Source organism: Notechis scutatus, chromosome 6 (genome assembly GCF_049901735.1).
Source record: "Notechis scutatus isolate UNSWTSFEM ecotype Mainland chromosome 6, rNotScu1.2, whole genome shotgun sequence".
Classification (NCBI taxonomy): domain Eukaryota; kingdom Metazoa; phylum Chordata; class Lepidosauria; order Squamata; family Elapidae; genus Notechis; species Notechis scutatus.
The window spans coordinates 22,399,839-22,423,560 of record NC_142014.1 but is presented as its reverse complement, the minus strand read 5'-3'; the positions used below and the strand labels follow the sequence as shown (position 1 = coordinate 22,423,560).

General features: G+C 41.7%; 1 protein-coding gene and 1 long non-coding RNA gene across 2 annotated transcripts in view; one reads left to right on the top strand and one right to left on the bottom strand.

Moving 5' to 3' along the window:
* The window catches only part of FBLN1 (fibulin 1), a 66,807-nt gene extending 57,205 nt beyond the window's left edge, over positions 1-9,602 (bottom strand). The window contains exon 1 of the mRNA XM_087969518.1: positions 9,172-9,602. Coding sequence (XP_087825644.1) covers positions 9,172-9,253 — 82 coding nt within the window. The 5' untranslated portion in view covers positions 9,254-9,602. The remainder of the gene's footprint in view (positions 1-9,171) is intronic.
* On the top strand, positions 9,536-23,382 carry LOC148130141 (uncharacterized). The gene is made up of 5 exons (XR_015750283.1): positions 9,536-9,598; positions 15,111-15,198; positions 18,573-18,723; positions 22,512-22,585; positions 23,277-23,382. It is a non-coding gene; the product is annotated as an uncharacterized LOC148130141 (long non-coding RNA).
* The last annotated feature ends 340 nt before the right edge of the window (positions 23,383-23,722 follow it).

Here is a 23,722-nt window from a genome sequence, read left to right as displayed (position 1 = left end):
TAGGTGACTCGTTTTACAATCTTTTTTTCTGTGGTCATTAAGCAAATCACTACGGTCATTATGTGAATCACCACAGTTGTTAATCAAATCCAGGTTATCCCATTGACTTTGTTTGCCAGAAGCTCCCTGGGAAGGTTGCACCATTCCTTTTGGAATATTGCAACTATCATAAATAAATTGCTGATTGCCAAGTGCCTGGATTTAGATCAGGGGTGTCCAACCTTGGCAACTTTAAGCCTGGAGGACTTCAACTCCCAGAATTCCCCAGCCAGTTGCTGGCTGGGGAATTCTGGGAGTTGAAGTCCTCCAGGCTTAAAGTTGCCAAGGTTGGACACCCCTGATTTAGATCACATAATTGAGGATACCACAACAGTCATAAATGCGAGGACTTATAAGTTATAAGTGACTTTTTTCAGCATGGTCATAACTTTGAATGGACATTAAAGAGACGGTTGTAAGTCAAGGACTACTACCTGTAGTAACAGAATCTTGCAGATCTGACTGTATTTTCTGCTGTCAAAAAAGCCAATGCAGTCCTAGGCTGCATCAACAGAGGGATAGTATCAAGATTACATGAAATAATAGTACCACTTTATACTTTATTGATAGGACCACACTTGGAGTCAAGAAGAGACTAGATGGCCATTTGTCTGTAGGTTCTTCAGCTCGAGTAAGGGGTTGGACTAGAAGACATCCAACCTTGTTATTTTATGTTCTATGTTTCTCCCAATACCCATATGAATTAGCCAGTTGCTTGCACATACTCTTATCTTCTTCTTGTTTTGACTTAAGCTAAGTTTTTCCCTTCTCACTTTGGTAACAAATCTGCCCAAATCATCTTCCTTTCCCTCTACATCTCTGAGAGAAGCTTGATTATCGATTAGCTAGGAAAAGAACATCTCCAGGCTATGGAATGAACTTCCTAAGATGATGTGTTCGACTCACGCTCTGCCACAATTCGTTAAAATCTTTCACCCCATTTTTTCACTGCTAATGATTGAGCTTAATTGTATTTTGTATTTTAATTGATTTGCAGAGAATGTTCAACAGATTATACGATGCAACCAGTAGTACAGACCTGAAAACTAGTTATTTTGACAAAAAAAAATGGAGTGAACAATTGCACATTACACATAACCAATGAAAAACTACAGGGACAATAGTTTTAGAAGAGAGTACAGTAGAAGAATTTGTGTATTTTTCAAAAATATATCCTAAAAATAGGAAAATGGATGGAAATATTTTTTAACAGTGGAAATGTTGGGAGAAAGGTAGTAGGCGGTATGTGATCTGTGGCCAGGAATGTTTGCCAAAAGTTATATGGAAACTCTATATATCATTAAAGTAAATTGAATGCAGTGGGAATGAGTTACTTAAGAAGGGGTGTGTGGATAAACACAAGAAGAAATTGATTCAAGAATGAATGAGCGCCAAATAGTTGTGGGATAGATATAAAAGTCGAGGATAAAAAAAGGAATTTGGGGGACGTTTGGTCATAGAGAGTGAATAAATGAGGATCAAATTGCAAAACAAATATGTGAAGGAAGAGTAAATGAGTTGAAAGGGGGGAAAAAACAAGAAAATCATCATTGATAAGGAATCAATGTGATCTTGAAAAAGAAATTTTCTTTGATAAGTTCAGAGAACAAAGGAAATGTGTGAAGAGATGTATGGGCACAGCACGTGGAAGAAGGTCCAGGAAAATTAGGAATGGTATTGTTGTAAACTAGTCCTATTTATATCATGGATTTCTCTGGTTATTTCTTACTTTTTCTACATAAGTATACAAGAAAAGTGGGGTGCGTGTGTGTGGATGTAAGGATGGATGTTTTGTTCTCTCTATGAAGGATTGGTGCAGATCGAAGTGACTTCACTGATAACAAGGATGAAGAATAAGTGCTATCATTTTCAAGTGTAGCCTTTCGCTCAGTAGAACTACATTTTATGTAAAAAAACTAGCTCGATACCCGTGCTCCGCTACGAAACTATGTGATCGGGCTTAGTTTTGGGGGAGGAAAATCAGGGGGAGAAAATTGTGCCTCTGCCTACTAGCATCCATCAGTATTCATCTGGCTAGGGTCCTGTCAGTGTGTGAGAGAGTTGAGGGCTGTTTGGAAACTGAAACATGGAAACTGAAAAAGTATTTGCCCTGTGAGCAAGGAGACAGCAAGGAGCCTGGGCATGGCTTAGCTCAACTGTTCTGTACTAAAGCTGCTTGGTGCTGTGAAACTAAAACTGAAACTCCTCTCCTCTGCTTGTGTTTTGCATTTGGAACAGATTTCTTTTCAGGTGGGGAGAGGGAGAAGAACTCCTTAGCATCAGAGTGTGTTAATAATAATAATAATAATAATAATAATAATAATAATAATAATAATAATAATAATAATAATAATATACGAAATATTAATGCTCTGATGGTCATTTCGAAAAATCCTTTCTTAGTGAGCACCTAGAAGCCAAGAAGAACATACGTGCCAAATTTCAAGTTTGTAGGCTTTATGGCTCTGGAGATTTTGTGATGATGCGTGAGTGGTATTTCACTTTTACAGTATACATAAAGATTGTGAGGGGACACTTTGCAGATAGTATTCTCCTTCCTAATCTTTTAAGCAGTCTGTTGAAACATTAAAGATCGCTGGAAGTTTTCTAGGTTGTTTAGTCTATATTCTTTTCTTCTCTTAGCTTGGAAAAACAATAGGTTACCGATTTCTTACCTTTAGATGCCCCAAGCCAAATATGTGGCCCTCAATACAGGAACCCTAATATACAATGTATTACTGTAATTAATGTACAACTAGTCATTGCCGTTAAATGTGTCTGTGCACACACACACACACAAATGCACAAGATTTTGGATTTGTTTTTTGCTGCTAACAACCCGTAAACTGACTTGCTGAGCTCAAGGCACAGGTTTCCAGTTTCTCGATGCTACTACTAATTTGGCTATAGTATTATGTACCCAGATGCAATGAAAGCCAGCCAAAGAATGAATTTTGCAAGCATCCGTCCAAACTTATACAATGTGAGAGAGCTTTTTTCCTTTTTTTTTGGTGGAATTATACCAAGAGGTATACCTCATAGTTACCACAAAGTTATTTCTTTTTTTAAAAAAATGTCCTGAAAGTAAGAATTACCTCCCTTCAAAGGTATAATCCAAGGGTGTCAAACTCAAAGCTCACAGGCCAGATTCGGCCCACAGGGTGCTTAGATCTGGCCTGCGGGGCCACCCTGGAAACAGCAAAGGACTGGCCCGTGTTGCCTCTGCCAGCAAAAACACCCCTGTTGTAATCCATACCTTTCCACTGGGAAGAAAAAAAGAACAGCTGGAACAGGAAAACACGCAGAGACACTCACTCCTTTTAAAAGGAGAATAGCAATGTTGGTGAATTTTTGGACGGCCTTTGGTGAGCAAATTCACTCACACTCAGTGCAGAGTTAAGAAGAGTTATTCAATGCAAGTGCCCCTGGAAGGCAACCAAAAAGACCAGGAGGGAACAGGAATCATGCAGAGCTACAGTAAACAAACTCCTGCTTAAACACAAACACACAAGCATACTTTGGACTCACAGAAATCTGATGGTAGAACTGACCCCAATGCCCTGAGTTTCCGAATTGTCAGGCTTGAAGAATCAGGACCACACACTAAGTTCCAATTAAGGTGATTTACTGCTCATGGCTATACACAAGAGTCTAATCAACTAATGGTCAGCGTTAAATTGGCATAAGAGTTAACGGAATTCAAAGGAGGCTGGACTTGGACCGTATGTGGCTGTGTAGAGATTCTAGGCTGATTCCTCTCTTAATTCCACCCTCCATGATTTGCTGCTTCTCCTTCTCCTACAATTATTATACTACCTCCCTTTCCTATTCACTACAGTTTTCTGTAATTTGGATTTGTTCATCAGAATGCAAATAATCGAATTATAAAGTAATCTACCAACTGTCTATGGGCGTGCACTTGTGAGCAGGTGTATGCGTATGTGCAAATAAATATACTCAACACAGAGTTATTATTGCCCTTTTACTATTCATTTGCAATATACAGTATATTCTGTACTGACAATTTCAATAACTTTATAATTTCAATGGTACCCACTGGTACTTTTTTGCACGCCCCTGAGTGATTGATGCAGAGAAGTACTCAATTTAGCAACTGTGTGAAATTACAATGGTCCTGGAAAATATGACTTATGACCAGTCCTCACACTTATGACTGACAGTGTCCCTGCAATCACATGAACAAAATTCAGGTGCTTGGCAACCGGCGTGTGTTTACAATGGTTGCAGTGTACAACTTGCCATTTGTAACGTTCCCAAAGGGCTTCTGGCAAGCTGGATTCACTTAATGACCATGACAAAAAAAGGTCGTAAAATCAGGCATGACTCAGTGATGGAAGTTCTGGTCCCACTTGTGGTGATAAGTCCAGGACTACCTGCATTTTAACGTGCTTAATATTTATGTATCAACATCCTTTGGAAGGACAAGCACAGCACCCCTAGGCAAACCATTAAAGCAGCCTAGGCTTTTGAAGAAAAAGGTGCTAATACTTTGAGAATAATAATACAGTAAGCACTTATGTTGTCATGGCTCATATATGAACCTGAAAACAATGTCCTGTTGTATGTAAATGGTGTAAAATATAGACTTGCATCAGACAAAAAAACGATGCACGAACACGTGGTGTTGACCGACACAAGTCATGTCCCATTCATTCCCCCCAGGTCATGTATGAATCCTGTTTTCTTGAAATGATCTTGAGGCGGCGCAATGTGGGGTCATGCTTCCTTATAACATCCTAGCATCAAGTTTGTGAAGTAGGCTAGGTTTAGAGAGAGCCACTCAGAGGTGGTATTCAGCAGGTTCTGACCAGTTCTGGAGAACTGGTAGTGGAAATTTTGAGTAATTTGGAGAACCAGCAAATACCACCTCTGACTGGCCCAGTCACCATCTATTCTCTGCCTCCCATTGAGTCCCAGCTGATGAGCTGGGTCTTCTTTGGTTGCCCTGCACAGGAGAAGGGAGCTGGAAAGCAGGTTAGTGGGGAGGGGGAGGGAATGGGGATTTTGCAGTAACCTTCCCCCAGGAGTGGGGAGGGAAGATTTTACAGTATCCTCCCCATGCCATGTCCACCAAGCCACACCCACCAAGCCACGCCCACCAAGCCATGCCCACAGAACTGGTAGTAAAAAAAATTGAATCCTACCACTCATTGAGTAACTAAGCCAAGTGAAATTTGAACCCAGGTCTCCCTGATGCCAGACCAATGCTCTTACTACTACACCATGTGGGCTGACATTAACTTTCTGTCCCACTGAAGTTTCTCCAGCTTCCATAGAAAGCATGTAGCCTATACCAAGAGGACATATTGCCTGCCTTATCCAGTAGTCGACAGCTGCCCATTCTTATGGAGGGGGAAATGGTTGTTTTTGAAGTGCCTCAACTATTATAGCATCAGAGGAGTTTGCTAGCAGGGAGGGACCATTCATCAAACTGGAAGTAGATGTCTAGCCAGATCCCTGCTCAGTACATTAATTCAGAAATTATAAATCTGTCAAATAATCATAACCGGGGTTATGTGATATTATTCCCACAACAACTAACATTAGAAGTTACCAAAATCTGGCACCAATTTGCTGGCACAACAATCAATCAATGCCTTCATTTATTTAAAATTCTAATAATCAAACAGATTCATATTTCAGAGGCTTTAGAGCAGGGATGTCACATTTGATTTCAATGAAGGGTTGTGTGACTTCAGAGGGCCTGGCAGTGGCCATGGCAGGTGTGGCCGGGGATGGGCGTGGCCATGGTGGGTGTGGTCAGGGATGGGCGTGGCCATGGCGGGCGTGGCACAAGTGTCAGGGGCACCTGTGGTGGCCAAGTGCTAATGCAAGGCTTCCCTGAGACCCTCCCTCACTCTTATTATAATCCCCTTCCTCCCTCTCTTCCCTTCCCTTTTCATTCTTTCTTCTTCCTTCCCCTCTTTCCTTATTTTTCCTTCCTTGCTCTCTTCCCATATCTCCTATTTTTCTTCGTCTTTCCTCTTTCCCTTTCTCCTTTCCTGTCCCTTGGATGCTCAAATGCAAAAGGAGAAACATTTCTCCTTTTGTTTTGTTTTTAGTTTGTTTTGAATAGCCTGTTTTTGGCCACAACAGCCTCCTGCAGCCCCCTGCCAGGAAAAATGGAGCTCCTTTGCTCTTTTCAGGCCAGGGATCTAAGCACACCGTGGATCCGGCCCCTGGACCTTGAGTTTGAAACCTCTGCTTTAGAGTTTTACAGAGAAAATTAGCCCAGGGAGGACCATAGAAATAACAGGCCTATCAGCTGATTACAAACTGGGCAGGAACAAATGGCAAAACAGTGTGCTTGCAAGGACTTGGATAGACTTTCTACTATTAATAGGAGCCAGCACCAGTTTATTATAAACAAATCATACCAGAGCAACCACATCTCCCTACCAGGGTTTCTCAATGTTGACAATTTTAAGTCCCAGCCAGCAACTGGAGTTCATTTCCCCCCCCCATTTATTTGTAAACTGCCTTTATAATTTGCAAATAATTCAAGGCAGTGAGCATATCCAACATACCTTCCTCCTATTTTCCACACAATAACTCTGTCAGTGACTGGCTCAAATTCATCCAGCTGGCTTTCTTGGCTAAGACAAGATTTGAACTCATGGTGTTTTGCTTTCTATTCCGAGGCCTTAACCACTAGACTAAACTGAAGTCCACACATCTTAAAAAGTTGCCAAAGTTGAAAAACACCCAACTCTTACTTCGATAGAGTCGCTAGCCAAGTAGCTCAGATGAATGGCCATAAAAGCTGGACCCCAAGGGAAAAAAAGGTTTTATTCAACCCAGAATCTCATAATGGTCTGCTGTTGAAATATTGGCTGTTAGGTGGACTTACAACTGGGTGAATTTTGGCACCTGAAAGAGGCAGCTTCCTGAATGGAGGGTCAGGGGACTCATCACTGAACTGGATGACAGAGAAGACATTTATATAAGTTTACAGGTGACCCAATGCAAAGCAAGCCACAGGTTGATGAGGCCTCAAGAGGAATAATTGGTCTTCTATCTTGATGCAGCTTGGCTGTTCACCTCTCTATGAATACCTGGCCTAGATGTAAATTAAGGATGTACTTATGTCTAACATTGCCTTTTGGCTGTCAAAAATATGTTGCCTTTTGGCATGACCAAAAAAGGGGGGAAAAACACCTTAATCCTGGCAGCCATCAGGTTTTCAAATATTTATCCTCAAACATTATATGCCACAGTGTGGTTACAGCGGTATGAAGTACAATGAGTTTAAAGAATGGAAGCCAGAGAAATGTCCTTGTTCTACTGGTTTTTCAAAATGCCACAACTGGCTATAATTTCTGGGTTTCATTTTTCTTAGCGTTACACATTCTTAGAAAATGAGATTACTGAAAATGGAGGAGGCTGGCCACAGCATCCTTAAGCCATTGTTTCTCAAACTTGGCCATTTTAAGATGCGTGATGGTGCAAGAGGAATTCCTGGAGTTGAAATCCACCCGTCTTAAAAGTTGCCAAGATTGAGAAATACTGTTCAAAGAGACACCAAGTCCTACAAATATCCTTGATAACATCTGTCCCAATGTCAGGAAACGGGTGGAATGATTTCAATAGAATCCAAACACAGGGTGTAAACGTATTCATAACTACTCAAGATTCTTGGCCCCAGTCTGAATACTGACCGATATGTCACTATATTATTATGAAGAAAAGCACCTTAATATCTCTCTCAGACAGACCATCATGCTTTAGCATTGTGCCAATTTTCACGTGGTTCTCAACCAGATCTGCATGAAGACTGGCAGCCAAATAAATTTGAAAGAATAAAAATAGCAAGTTACTTCTAAGCAAGCATTGCCACTTCATTCCCTTATCCTAACAGAAAACAGAAAAGAAAACTTAAAGTTCAGTAACAGCCATCTTTATGATAAATAGCACATATCTCTTTCCATGACTAAGGCAATCTTGTCATAAATACATATGCTACCTACAATGTATGGATAGTCCCCATTAGCAACTGTTCCAAGTTATAATAAGCACTGAAAAAAGGTGACTTTTGACCAGTCTTCACACTTAAGACCATTGCAGCATCTCCTCAGTCGCATAATCAAAATTTGGGAACTTGGGAACAGGCGTGTTATTTAGGATGGTTGCAGCATCCTAGGGTCAGGTGATCACTATTTGTAATCTTCCCAGCCTGCCTCCATCAAGCAAAATCAATGGGGGAAGCTTAATTCTGGTCCCAATAGTGTGAGCCATATTGTGTGTGGAGGGAGGGAGAAAGACCCGTTTTCACAACAAAGGCAGTGATGTATTAACCATTAAGCACCAGGCCCAAAGTTGACAATATGGCTTCGTTTGTACAGTATTTACAAAGGGGGGGGAGGCACCAAGATTTGTCAGTGCTCAGGGCACCAGTGAGCCTGAATCTGCCACTGAAGAAATGGCTCCATGCTTCACCCCACGTCAAAAACGAGGGCTTTCTGGAACCTTCCCCAACCGGGTGCCATCTGCACAAGCTGCCCTCCCATTCCCACGCCCCTTTTGGCTACAAAAACGAGGACTTTCAAAGGAGCCCAGATGTTGGGAGGGAATCTCCGTAACGTCAATGCCAAGGGCACTTCAAAACCGCACCTGACTGTAAACAATTGGCAAATCAAATAAATAAATAAATAAAAATGACTTGGATCCCCTTGCTTTGCCTCCCGAGATTGTTTTGAACGTGTGAACCTTCTCAAGCCACCACAGCCTTAGAACAACGGTGCGGGGTGGAGAACGGAGAAGGGATCTCACCCACTCCTTTTTCCCCAGCGGATCCCGGGTTACGCGGTTCGGGCCTGCAGGACTCCGCTCGTCCTCTAGAGGGTGGCAAGAGGGAATTATCTCGCCTCCCTTTTGCTGCCCTCCGGCGGCGGCTCGGCGTTTTGCAAGCCCGACGGGGCGGCGCGGCATCCCTAAGGCGGGAAGGCACAAACGGGCTTGCGCCGGGGGCCTCGAGGTATTGCGCGTACGCCCCGTCCTGAGCTTTCCACGCGCCCGAGCGGCTCTCCGCATTCAGAGAGCCGGGTTTCCGCGCAACCCTCCCTCCCTCTCCATAAGCCCGCGAACTTGGCGCAGCGCCTTTGCTCTTATTACCTTGCGCCCGGCCGGAGGGCAGCAGGAGCAGGAGGGCGAGGAGAAGCAGCGGGGACCAGGGCGGCCGGCGCGGAGGGTCCATGCCTTGGGCTGAGGGGGAGCGAAGAGAAGCCGTGGAAAATCAGAAAGAGCCCCTCACGCGGAAAGCTACTCTGCTCTCTGCTCTGCTTTCTCGCGCTTGCCGGTGCCTCCTCCTCCTCCTGAAGTTGGGGTTGTTGTAATCACGGGTTTCAAAGGGCTCCCAGCCGCCCAGGACCGGTTGAAATCCTGGCGAAGGATTTCCCGACCAACACCAACACCACCCCCGCCGCCAAAAGTAATTTTAGAACGAGTTCACCCAACGCCCCCTTTCCCTCCCTTCCTTCCTTTCAATTATCCCGCTTGCAGAGGGCTCAGCATCGTCTGGAGGCAGGCCCTGTCCTGAGTGGTATGTTGAATCCAGGGGTGGTCCTTTTTCCCCACCTACCCACCCCCTTTTAACCAAAAACCACCCTTTTAACTTAGAAAGCTTTGGAAACAAGGCAGAGGTTGCCGCAGCTTTCCTCTTGCAAAACAGAAAGGGAGGATTCTCTAAAAAGCAGCCAAAAGGGGGGAGGGGGGAGAAATGCCCAAATTTCTCCGCATACTATTCTGCACATGCAAAAAAAAATAAAAAAAATAACGCAGATCGAGGAGATTCGGGGAGGGGGCGGGAATTAAAGGGGAGAGTATCCTTATTGCAAGGGAGGTAGTTAACAGTTTAATCTTTGGAAAGAGCAACGCCTGAAACAAATAAGGGAAGAAAAGTAGGTCACTTTTTGTCCTAAAGTAAGCACGTTGAGATCTGGTTTTATCTTACTCAATCGTGGCTAAAATCCCTCCATCTCCCTCTTCTTCCGCCCCTTCAACAAGCAGGAGATAAGAGAGGTCAGATGTCATTTGGGGAGCCATCCTGGTTGTTGCTTGGCCACAGCTGGAGAATATATTCCCATCTCCTGGGTCAACTCCCCTTCAAAACTTAAAGCAATTATTAGTCCTAGGCAGGACATTTCATGCTCATTTCATATTCCCTGCCTGGGGATTATTAATATGCCTTAAGGGAGCAGAAATGTGCAAGTGGTAATTTCTCCATTCATACCTTATTTTACTACTTTAGTATTGAATGCCTGTTATCCAGGATGCAGCATCTAGCCTGCCTTGGCTGGTTGCAAACAAGCAGAATATAAAGTCAGGAAGAATTTAGCTAAATTCCAGGCAGCTTATTTCATTTTCATGTGAGGTGTGTATGTGGGGGTGTTTCTAAAAAGGCTTTACTGGGCCTGTTGCAGCTTCCATTGAACAAGGTGTTCAGAAGTAACCCTTGACAACTTCTCTAGCACTAATGCACTGTTTGATAGCGGTCTTCCAATATTTGAGGGGCTGCCACAGAGAGGAGAGGGAGTGAAACTATTTTCCAAAGCACCCGAAGGTCAGACAAGGCATAATGGATGGAAACTGAGCAAGGAGAGATTCAACCTGGAAATAAGAAGAAACTTTCTGGACAGTGAGAACAATCAACCAATGGAACAGAAGTTGCCTTCAGAAGTTGGGGGAGCTTCATCACTTGAGACTTTCAAGAAGAGACTGGACAGCCATCTGTCAGAAACGGTGTAGGGTCTCCTGCTTGGGCAGGGGGGGTTGGACTAGATGACCTACAAGGTCCCTTCCAACTCTCTTAATCTCCAATTCCAGGATCTTGGCAGGTATTGATGTCAGGCTGATAGGTCTGTAGTTTCCTGGATCCACTCCCTTCCCCCTTTTGTAGATTGGAACCACTCTAGGATGGTCCTGGCAATTTAAACTCATTTAACATGAATAGGTGTTCTCTTCCAATTTCTTGCCTGTTGTGACTTGCATTCCTATTCTGTCTCCTACAGTGCGGTTTTTGGTAGGTTGGACTATTTTTCCCCTTTTGCATGAAAACTGATACGAAGAATAAATTAAGCAGTTCTGCTTTTTCCCTGCTACTGGTCCCTTGCCATCTTCTCCCATTAGTGAACAGATGACTTTTTTCCTTGTCTCATATATTGAAATAAACTTTTTTAAATTGCTTTAATGCAAAACCTTTGGACATCTGATTCAACTCAGCAATCCAATCAGCAAACAGTGTTTTATTTCATTGCCCCTTCTATTGTGCTTGGCACACCGAACTCCTCACCCCACTGCTTATTTGCTATTCAGGCTGCTCCTAAACTCAAGATTATTTGCTTTTAACTTGCTGACTTCTCCAGTGACATTTCCAGGAATGGAGCCAAGTTTTGCTCAATTGCAGGTCCTGTTAAAAGTCTCTTACTCTAGTTAAGGGCATTGAACCTCCATATCTATGTATTACCTTTACTTTTCATTCTAGTCTATTTCTATTCTATTCTTATAGAGAACTGTTTAACTCCTATCTCTATCCTTCTGTAAACATGTTCTTCCCGTGACTCTAAGCCATAAATCCTGTTAAAGATTAATAATAGGAACACAAAAAAGAAAAGGCAGGAAGAAAAAGTTTTGATAGTTTGCAAAAGTTCCAAGAGAGATACAACTGTTCTCCGGGCTGCTAGTTACACCCCTAGCCAACTACTGATAAAAAATACTCAAGATATTTATTGCAGTTGTAAATCTTTCACCAATGTAACACAAAGCACACTGAAAAACAAAGATTTCTGTGTGCAAAAGAAGCAGAAGACCTTATCCAAAGAATTCAAGTGACAAGTTGCAATTTCAGGAAGATCCAAAGATGGTCCATTTCCTGTCCAAGGATTCAGGCAATCCAACCACAGAAGACAGAGTCGCAGGTAGAAAATCTGATCCTCTTTTTTGTCCATCTCTGATGCCTTGGATATGAGCTTCAACCAATCAGAATAGGGCTGGAAGAGATCTTGGAGATCTTCTAGTACATCCCCTGCTCAAGCAGGAGACCCTATACAAGGGGTCTTCAAACTTGACAGCTTGAGAGGGCGGAGCTGGCGTCGCGGCGGTACAGCGTGCGATCTTGAAGCTCTAAGATCGCTGCTGATATCTCCGTTGCAGGACAGTCCCACCGGATTTAAACCGTCCTGTAGAGATGGTGACTGTGGAGGGCACATCCTGTCGATCCTAGGAACATTGCAAAGTCCCTGGTAGATCCAGGAGAAGCCCTTTTTTCCTGCGGCGGAGAGGCAGCCATTAAAGCTGCTGAAGCTGGGACAGCTCTGGAACGGAAGAAAGCTGGAAAGAAAGTGAGTCAGTTTGGTGAGATAAATTTCTACTTATTATTTTCTGGAGAGAACACCCTAAAAGACTAAAAGTTAAATTTAAAAGTGAAGATAAAAGTGGTCAAGCGGCGAGATTAAGCACAAATTAAACCTGAAAGTTTTTTTCTCTTTTTTTTTGGAATTTTGGATTTTTGTAAAAACTTTTCAATTTTTAAACTGGACTGGTCTTTTTAACTTTTATTTTTTCCTTTTAAAATAACTCTTTGGAAAAGTTTTTTTTTTGTTTCTTTTTAACAACTTTAGACTAGTTTTATCTTTTTTATTCCTGGCTTAAATATTAGAGGGGAAGAGAAAGGAAAGGGAAATAAGTAGCACTGCCACTTGGAGGCTTGGATACACAATTGATAAATGAACAAGGACATGTATGCTGTGGAAATGCGGAGAAGAAAAAAATTATTCAATATTATGGAAAATTGTACCATCAAGAGAATGTTCAGGAAGAAAGAACTCAACAATACCTACAGGAAGCAAATTTGCCCCAGATACCCAAAGATATTGAAATAATGTTAGAAAGTAACATAACAATGATGAAATTAACAGAAGCTTTTAAAAAGCGAAACATTGGGAAAGCACCAGGTCCGGACGGTTTGCCAGTGGAATTTTATAAGATATTTCAGGAAACATTGAATCTTCACTTATTAGAAGTTATGAATGAAGTTATGACAAGAGAATACCGAAAACATGGTCAGAAGCATATATTACACTTGTACTGAAGGAGGACACAGACCCACAGCAAGTTAAAAACTACAGACCTATATCACTTTCAAATTCAGATTATAATTTTTTTGCTTCAATTCTGGCAGAAAGACTGAAAAGATACTTAAACAATTTTATTCATCATAATCAAAATAGATTTCTGCCAAAGAGACAAATTAAAAACAATATGAGAATAATTTTAGGTACACTGGAATACTTTGAGGCACATCCCAAAAAACAAATGGCTTTGATGTTTTTAGATACACAAAAAGCTTTTGATAATGTGAATTGGCGTTTTATGCTGCTACAATTGGACCAAATGGGCTTTGGTAAAAAATTTACTCAAGCCACAGAAACGATTTATTGTAAACAAACTGCAAAGGTTATGATAAATGGAGAGTTAACAGACTTTATAGATATAAGAAAAGGGACTAGACAAGGCTGTCCACTGTCGCCTCTGTTGTTTGTGTTAATACTGGAAGTGAACTTAAATCTATGCAAGCGTTGGAAGAACAAGTTGTAAAAATGAATTGGTTTTCATATTTGCAAGTACAATCTAGATTTGATAAAGATAAAACAAGGTATTTATGATAGGTTGACTGATTTAGATAAAATTTTGACAGGTACTGATGAAAAAGTAATGACAAAACTATGGACATTTGCTGGAGTTTAAATTAGAGGAAGAACAAGTAAAAGAAACGATTGCGTAGGGGAAAAATTTGGATATGGGATTGATCTAGATAAATGGCAAAAATTGTCTCAAAATTATAAAATGACAATGTCAACTGCGTATAAAGAAAATTTGTATAAGATGTTTTACAGGTGGAACTTACCCCCAACGAGAATTGCGAGGATGTTCAAGAATAAATCGGATAAATGTTGGAAATGTCATCAGGTACCTGGTTCATATTACCATATGTGGTGGACATGCTCGGATGCAAAAAGATATTGGACTATATATAATCCACACATGGTTGGAAAAAATGATAAAACAACACATAGACTTTAAACCTGAGATGTTTTTATTGGGAATTATACCGGAAATATACCGTAAAGAATTAAAATATTTGATTGTAAATGTTTTAACAGCGGCTAGAATTGTATTTGCTAAGAATTGGAAAAATGAAAAAATACCCATGCAGGAGGAATTTATTAAGAAAATCATGGACTGTGCCGAAATGAGTAAACTGACATTTGAAATTAGAGAACAAGAAGATAAACAATTTTATATGATATGGGATTTATCAATGGTTAGATAAAAAGACATGGTAAAAAATAGATTACTAAGCCTTACAATAAAAGTTAATAAATTGATATAGAATACAATATAAAATATATAACCATTAGATGAATGTATAAGATTAAACCATAATGAAATTTAGAATATCTCGTATAAAATGATGGAAAATAGTTTAGTCAAATGAATGTTTAATAATTGATATTACATAAGCACAAGCTAGATTGATAAGGTGAGAATTTATATAACTTGTGAGTAATGGTTAAAAAAAGGATAGCACAAAAGATTGTAATCAACTGACACACTGTATGCATATAATTGAAAGAGGGTTTTATGTTTCTATGTTTTGTTTGTATGTTTGTTGTAAAAAATAAAAACTTTTTAAAAAAAAAACTTGACAGCTTGAAGACTTGTGGACTTCAACTTCAGGAATTCCCCCTCCTGTCATGTTAGCTCAGGAATTCTGGGAGTTGAAGTCCACAAGTCTTAAACTTGCCAAGTTTGAAGACCCTTGCCCCATACCATTTCAGACAAGTGACTGTCCAGTCTCTCCTTAAAAAAACTCCAGTGATGAAGTACCATCCTACAACTTCTGGAGGCAAGTTGTTCCACTGGTTACGGTAATTGTCCTCACTGTTAGAAAGTTTAATTCCAGGTTGCTTCTCTCCTTGATTAGTTTCCATCCATTGTTTCTCGTCTTGCCCTTCTGGTGCTTTGGATTGAACATGCTTCTTTCTTTCAAGTAGATGGCATCTCTTCCTTTGTTCGTCTCTTCCTAATTTGTGACATGTTGTTGGACCTGGGATCTTGCATCCTTACTTCACCTGATTCAAGGTTGGTACCTGTGTGGCCTCAGGTGTATGTTCTTCAGTCAGCTCCTTCAGTCCTGGGGCCTTCTTGGGAGAGTAATGAATGGTAGGGATGACTAAAGATGAGACTTTATGAAAACAAGCCTCCTTGCTGTGGAGAACCTGCAGGAACGAAGCCAACAATTGTGGACCATGAGATGTTAGGAGTTTATCTGTTTCATGCCACATTTGTGATGCCAACCAAAATAATACATGTCTGGCTGCTTGTTTTTAACCCAAAAACAAACAAAAAAAGCCTTTACTATTGAGGGCACATCTTACGAACAGCTGTTTTCCAGGGTGTAACTGCTGTCTTGATCCCACTATTTATAAGGTAATGTTGGAGAAGTCCAGAAAGAAGAAATAAAAATAAACTTTCAGCCAGGAGGATAAGTTAATGGAAAAGTCCTTGGTTACGTTTTCATTTGCTTTGGTATTATAATCTTTTGCATTTTAGGTAGCTTATGAAGTAGTAGCTGATAAATATATGGAAACTTTAAAAAGCATCTTGCGCAGTATGTAGTGGAAACGCCAATAGTACAGGTAGTCCTTAACTTAAAACAGTTCGTTTAGTGACTGTTTAAAGTTACAATGGCACTGAAAAAAATGACTAACGACCAAATATGGACCAGTCGCCAAGCATCCGAATTTTGATCACAGGGTCATAAAACTTGCAAATGTGACGGATGTAAGAAAATGTGTATAATTAAGATAGAAATTGAATAAGAATATGGATAATATTGTTAAATAAGCCTTGAGAATATTTAAAGAAAAGTGAAATAAGTTATAATATGAGATGAAATTGTATAATATAAGAGTAATGAATATAGAAATTGAATAAGAATATTGATAATATTGTTCAACTATTCATGAGTATATTTAAAGAAAAATGGAATAAGCAATAACATGATATGAATTTGGATATGAAAGCTGAGTATGTAATCATGGTCACGTTTGTACTGAAATGTGAAAACCTGGTACCACATTGTTCACCTAGTGAGATGTTTTTAAAATATAAAAAAATTATTGTAAAAAGAAAAAGAATTTTGATCACAGGATCATGGGGATGCTACAAAGGTTGTAACTGTGAAAAACGGTCATAAGTGGTTGTTAGTCAAGGACTACCTGTATGCCTATTGTGCTATTTCCTTTCAGGACTAGCAACATTATGAAGAGCATGGGAAAGGCACAGCAAATAGTAAACTGAAAGACATTAAATGTGTGCGATCAAAATCTGTCCTATTTCTACATGTATTTCATTGTTGTGGTGGTCACCATCTCAATTTTTTTTCTTTAACCATTCCCCATGGAATGGCATCTAACCACTTGGTAGGACAGCAGCAACTACTTGTAGAGAGAAAGAACTATTGGTGGTCTCCAAGGAAGCTCTTTGACATGAGTAGAAGCAGTGGATAAGTTCATAAGCAGACAAGGCCATCTCAGTGCAGGGTTTGGTTGATTGGCTCAAATTTTAGGTCTGGAAGGAGGACAGGAGGTGATAGGACCACAATCTAAGTTTTGGGGGAAAGAAGTTCCAAAGGGCAGACACCACAGCAGAAAAAGTTTTCTTCCTGGGTCCCATCAGATGATTTTTCTTAGTAAATGGGACCCATCACATTCCTGCCAGATCTGATGGGAAGGGTAGGTGTACCTGGGGAGAGGTGGTCCCTCAAATAGGGGACAGGATTTGAGGGACTAGGGGACTGGAGGCTAAAGCATATGAAGAACGGTTGAAGGAACTGGGTATGTCTAGTTCCGTGATGGCAAACCTACGGCATGTGTGCCACAGGTGGCATCCAGAGCCATTTGTGCATGTGAGCCCCAGCCAAATTTACCTGCACTGCGCATGCGTGCTTCCCAGCTGGTTTTTGGCCTGTTTGAGGCCTTTTTCGCCCTCCCGGGAGCTTGAGGGAACCCTCTGCAGCCTTTGGAGGCCGAAAAACAGGCCCTCTGGAAATACCAGAAGTGCCAAAACCGGAAGTGGCAAAACAGGCCCGTTTTTCGGCCTCCAAAGACTGCAGAGGCTTCCCTCGAGCTCCCGGGAGGGCGAAAAAGGCCTCAAACAGGCCGAAAACCAGCTGGGAGGCGCGCACATGCACAGTGCAGGTAAGGTGGTGGGGGGAGGGCTTGCATGCGCATGTGCAGGGGGCGTAGGGCACATTGCATTGTGGGTGCTGGCACGTGCGCGCTTTCGGCACACCACAACAAAAAGGTTCACCATCACTGGTCTAGTCTAATGAAAGACAAGGGGAGACATGATAGCAGTGTTCCGTTATCTCAGGGGCTGCCCCAAAGAAGAGGGAGTCAAGCTATTCTCCAAAGCACCTGAGGGCCAGACAAGAAGCAACGGGTGGAAACTAATCAAGGAGAGAAGCAACTTAGAACTAAGGAGACATTTCCTGACAGTTAGAACCATTAATCAGTGGAACAACTTGTCTCCAGAAGTTGTGAATGCTCCAACACTGGAAATTTTAAAAAAATATTGGATAACCATTTGCCTGAAATGGTGTAGGGTTTCCTGCCTGGGCAGGGGGTTGGACTAGAAGACCTCCAAGGTCCCTTCCAGCTCTGTTATTCTATTCTATTCTAAATATTTTTTAATCAAAATTTCTCAGTTGTATTTCAAATTTTGTTGGAAGTTACATGTGGAGGGACTTTTGTTTTCAACTAACTAGAGAGGTTGCGTCATCTTTGGTCCTCAATGTGAGGAAAAAAGCTCCTGATGGAATGTGGGCTGATGAAAGAACTGATAGCCCATCTCCCATGCCTTTTATGGGTCAAAATGTGCAAAATGTACAACAACAACAACAAAAGAACCAAAGAAGGAGAACATTTTCTTCGAAATGCCTGAGTTCCAACATAGTCCATATGCAGAATCCCTTATCTTCCTTTGGCTAAGGATGGGGAAAGGATTTTATATTCAAAGTCTTAAGTAGTATGCCTCCCACATCCCTTCAAGGATTAGTTAAGAAGATCAAGGATTGCTCCAGTCTGAAGCAATTTAAAGGATGTCTGTTCCCCCAAGAAGTGGGTGGGAAAAGCCTCCATTCTGATCCTGGGTGTCGTTTCCAAAGACAACATTTGGTTCTTATTTTCAAAAGATAATTGCACAAAGTCTAGCAGACAAAAAAAAAGAGATGAAACAAAGAACAAGACTTATCATTATGCCACAATATTTAGTCAGACATGCACCATTCCAAAACTATGTGTGACTGAGGTTCTCAGAAATTCGGGTTATCGTTACTCAGCATGCCCAGCTAAAAGTTACTGTTTGGTTTCCTCAGTGTTATCAGAATGAGCTAAACATTACCCTTTTTGTAGTAATGGAAAGCTAAGAGGGTGTGTATGTTTGACTCTTAGGATTATTGCAGAAAAAAAAATGAATTGCAATCAGTCTGCCTTCCATAGAAGACCTGTATATTGCACTGGTCAGAAAGACAGCTGAGAAAATAACTACAGACCCTTCACATCTTGAACATAAACTGTTTCACCTCCTCCCCTTGGGACGCAGGCAAGTCAAGGACTATCTGTGTTATGTAGATGCCAGTGGTGGGATTCAAAAAATTGTACTACTGCTTCTGTGGGTGTGGCTTGGTGGGCGTGGCAGGGGAAGGTTACTGCAGAATCCCCATTCCTTCCCCACTCCACTAACCTGCTTTCCAGCTCCGTTCTCCTGTGCAGGGCAACCAAAGAAGACCCAGCCAATCAACTGGGACTCAATGGGAGGCAGAGAAAAGATGGGGGCAGGGCCAGTCAGAGGTGGTGTTTGCTGGTTCTCTGAACTACTCAAAATTTCCGCTCCCGGTTCTCCAGAATTGGTCAGAACCTGCTGAATCCCACCTCTGATGCCAAAACAACTAAACACATAGTTATTTCCCTCACGCCCTCATTCACCTGAACACCTAATCCTCACAGCACTGTCTTATTTCAAAGTATATTCACCCATGTTGTATGGCTGTAGTTTCTCATCTTCTCTACTACCTCTTGTTGGTATATTATTATGATTATTATTATTGCTCTGTTGCTTTGCATGGACGTAAGAGCTTCTGTACCAGAAATAAATTCCTTGTGTGTTTAATCATACTTGGCCAATAAATCCTATTCTATTCTATTCTATTCTATTCTATTCTATTCTATTCTATTCTACTCTACTCTACTCTACTCTACTCTACTCTACTCTACTCTACTCTACTCTTTCTATTCTACCCTACTCTACCCTACTCTACCCTAGTGGTTTAGAGAATTTTTTAAAGCTACAACTGCTACTGAGAGGAAGAATAACAAATAGTGTAACATTTGCATTCCTCTCCCCCACCCATATTTTCTTTCAATTATCACATACACTCAGTCCTGGCCATATTGTGATCAATTGAAAAAAAAACTTGACTAACCAGCCAGCAATTAAAAAGAAAAATAATCTCTATATTAGTTCTCAGTGGCATTTGTAATCGTCTATCAGGTGGGTTCTCCAGATATTGATGAACTTAAGTCTCAGCATCTTTCATCATTAGTCATCCTTACGTTCAGCAATATCTGTGTAAATCCATGATGTCCTTCTTCTCTCCTCTACTTCCTACTGGTAGTTAGATTCTATAGAGCAGGACTGTCAAACTCCCGGCCCATGGGCTGGATGCACCACATGCTGGCCATGCCCACACCCAGTTTAGCAAAGGGGAAATAAGTCCCGATACATCATCACATGATGATGCCGTGACGATGTGAGTGTGACACCCCTGGTATAGAGGTTTATGGCACCCATAATAATTGCCCAAAGAACTTCCAAAGTCATGTTGACACTCTCTGTGGTCTACATAGTCCCTTAGTGTTCTATTTGTGATGGCCTTCCACTGGGTTAAAAAGACAAAAACATGTTGAAGGTGGTAGAACTTCAGCTTGATGCAGCATGTCTGACTGGGGAATTCTGGAAGTTGAAATCCACACATCTTAAAAGTTGACATAGTTGACCTGGATCATGGCAAAGGAACCAATATTTCCAGTGGATTGAGGAATGCTCCCAGATTTTCTGGAATTCCGTGGAGGAAGAGACGGCTCCGGGGAATCCAAAACTGACCCAAGGGGATTAAAATGCACCACACTCATTGACAAAGGCCAATTAATTTAAGCCCCAGTGAGTTGGAGGCTTTTCATCTCTTGCGAAAGAATTTTGATCTCAGGCAGCCGGGAATTGTGCAAAGCATATGGTACCCGTTAGAAAAGCTTTGAAAGCTCTATTGCAAATACTGTGCAGATTGCAGGGAACATATTAGAATTACAGCATTAGTCACCATATGTTTTATTAGTCAGGAAGTGGGTTGAGAGACCTGGCAACAATCAGCTAATTAAAATATGCAGGCAAAAAGCCCACGCTTTTTTTGGCACTTCGGGTTAGAAATATGCAGAGTGAAATGGAGAACTGCTGTTTGTGGCATGCACATCTGTTACATCATTTTGCCTGTTGTTTAGATTTTGATTGGCATTAAGTGCAGATGTACAATGACAGGGTCAAACTGTTTAATTCCAGAAAGAATTTTAAGCTGCTTTGGGAATATCATTTGCTGAATCTGGGATTTGTTTATCACTGAAATAATAAAATATCTATCACCATCATCATCATCATCATTTTAGCCCAGAAGTCTCCAAACTTGGCAACTTTAAGACTTGTGGACTTCAACTCCCAGAATTCTCCAGCCAGCATAGCATGTTTCCAACCAATACAATCCTGATTTTTTTTTGCCAATTGGGCCTGCAATACTTGATAATGTTGTAGATCCATCTTATTTTAGATCTCCTTCGTGGATGCTTTTGATCAAGTGGGATCCATTCTATGACTGCCTCAGTCCACATGCCCTCAGTTCCTCTTGCTACGTGACCTGCCCATTTTCATTTCTGTTCTGTACGATCCATTAACATACTTGTAAACACCGCGCTGTGATTGGTCAGAGCGCACGGCGACCTGATTGGCCAAGCGAGCCGCACTGATTGGCTCGCCGCGAATCCCCGCGATTGGTGAAAACTAATCGTGGGAGATTCAAAGTGGTGCCATTGGCCGCGGCTAGAGAATAAAAGCCGCCGCGAATCTCCTAGAGCCCGAGCCGATCTCGGGACTTAATAAAGAGCTGAACTAAGTCACTGGCTCCCGAGTCTCCTTTCCCTGCGACGGACTTAACAATTTCCATTCTTTTACTCTCTTTGATGATATTGTATAGAATTACAGTAACTTTACTGATGGGATAAATTTCTATAAATGGGTGGGTTTTTTTTATTCACTGGCTTATAAAAAAAAGTTTAATGAGAATGATACCTTGTTGGAATTGAAAAAGATTTTGGATGAAGGTGATACAATTGATTTCTGCGCTATCAATCCAGCTTTTAAAATATCTATTTACTGTTTGAAATAAAGCTCATTCATATGATAAAAAAAAAATTCTAGAGAATCAAAATAGTAGCAGTCCCTCTCAGCTGAAGATGCTAATGAGCATTTTTTTAAAAGATAATGTGTCTATGTTTACAATGGTTAGTTTCTGTTTAAGTTTCCTGTTCTGCATCTAAATCTGTAGACTGGCCCACATTCTGCCTTAAATTAGCAGAAGACATCTATAGACACAAAGCCTATTTTTGAATCTGCAGCACTGTTGCTGGAATTAGTTGCAAAATTCTTTGGGAAGGGAGTGGGCCTCGAGGTGTTCTTTCCTTCTCCAGGATGACCTCAGCCCTCTGGAGGTGACAATGGATGAGAAAAGCTAAGCTTTTTTTCTCCCATGTGTGAATCCCAGTCTCGGGGGGGCACAATATATTCTCTGGGATAGAGAGAAACTCAAGGGTTTTTCAACCTTCATTTCTGAAAGAGAACCCGGGGGATTCTGGGGGCAAGATACCCCACAGACTCCCAATCTTAGACCCTGACTCTTTCCCATTGCAGCAGGAGTACAGCGTCGTTCAGGGCTTCTCTTCCATCACCACTCTGTTTTAGCTGAAGCAGAGCGGGTAAATGTCAGTCCCAAAGCCAAGAAACAGGAACCTCTACAGCCTTGCTGTCTTGGGAGGGAGGCAGGTGGCAATTGAAGGCAACTAAAGCAGGACAGAGAGACAGGAGCAGTGAAGGGAGGAGAGAAAAGCTGCCCCTAGACTGTCAAAATGTGGCCTGTGCAAAGGGTCCCGAACTTGGGGGCTCAGTTTCCTTTCTACTGACAGGGAAGCTGGAGTAAAAGAGCAGGTCAACAGGGGCTGGGAAAAAGAAAAAGGGAAGGGCTGGAGCACCCTGGCTGACTTTCCCTTCTCTCCACTCTTGTTCCCTATCAGACTCTGATGGAGGACAACAATTTAAGCAGCTTCACAACAGGACTAGCTACATTACTTGCTATTTATGACATCAGGTCAGCCTTTTCTTCCTTTTGCCTGCTATTCTCTTAGGAAAAATGAACCCGAGGGCTGTTCCCTAAGATGGGCACTGATGCCTCTTCATTCCTTTGATCTCACAGCAAGGTTCCCCCAGCCATGTGCCCACACACTGAGTCTCCCCTCCTGGAGATCTTTGGGTTCATGTGGTTGTCCTCCATGTAAAAAGGAGACAAGAATGTTTCAGAGGTACCAGCAACTCAGCAACTTTTCTGGGACTTCCTTTCTGGTATTGGAACAGCTGGGAAAACGTTCCACACATCATCATCTGTCTTTCGTTTCAGGGAGAAGTTGTTGCTGGAGGAGGCCTTTGGCCTCATGATCCGAGGCCTTCTTCAGCAGTCTGCAACAACGGGGCATTTAATTTTTATTGTGAAGGGAAGGGTGGTAAGTCTTAAAGTCCCAGGGGAGCTTGAAGGAAAATTGGGCCAGTACAAACATTCATGGAATCAGATGTTAGAACTCCAGTAAAATGCTCCACTAGGAACAATCTAAGTGAGGGATTGTTTTTGAGGACAGGCATCAAGTATCATGGGAATTGGGCTTGTCACAGGAGCTGTTTCCCTTCATGCCAGGACCTCTTCACAAAGAGGCCTCTTTAACTGTAATGCTCAATGGCCACAAGTGCAAATGAGAGACCAAAAATGGACTTCTTTGTGTCTCTTCCAGGTCACCGAAGCCCAGTAGGCGTTTCCACAATTTCCAGTGGAAATTGCGCTGGCTGAAAATGAGAACGGATTCCTTAATGAAGGTAACTTTCTTTTGAAACATGAAGGTGCGTGCACGTGCGTGTGAAGGTATCATCACACGAAAGACAACAAGCTCCCGCATTGTATCCCAAGTTGGGTTCAGGTACTCCTCAACTTTCAAATGGTCACTTAAACACTGTTCAAACTTGAGACACACTGGAAAAAAGGTACTTATGACCCATCATCAAAGCTACGACTGCCGCACCAACCCTGTAGTCCTTTGATCGCATTTTGGGTGCTTGGCCATCACTCCACACTTATGAGTAGTTGTAGTGTCTTGTGGTCATGTGATCATGTTTTGTAATGTTCTTTGTTGCTTTCCTGGCCAAAAAAAGAAATCACAAAATTGATCTTTGGATAATCTGG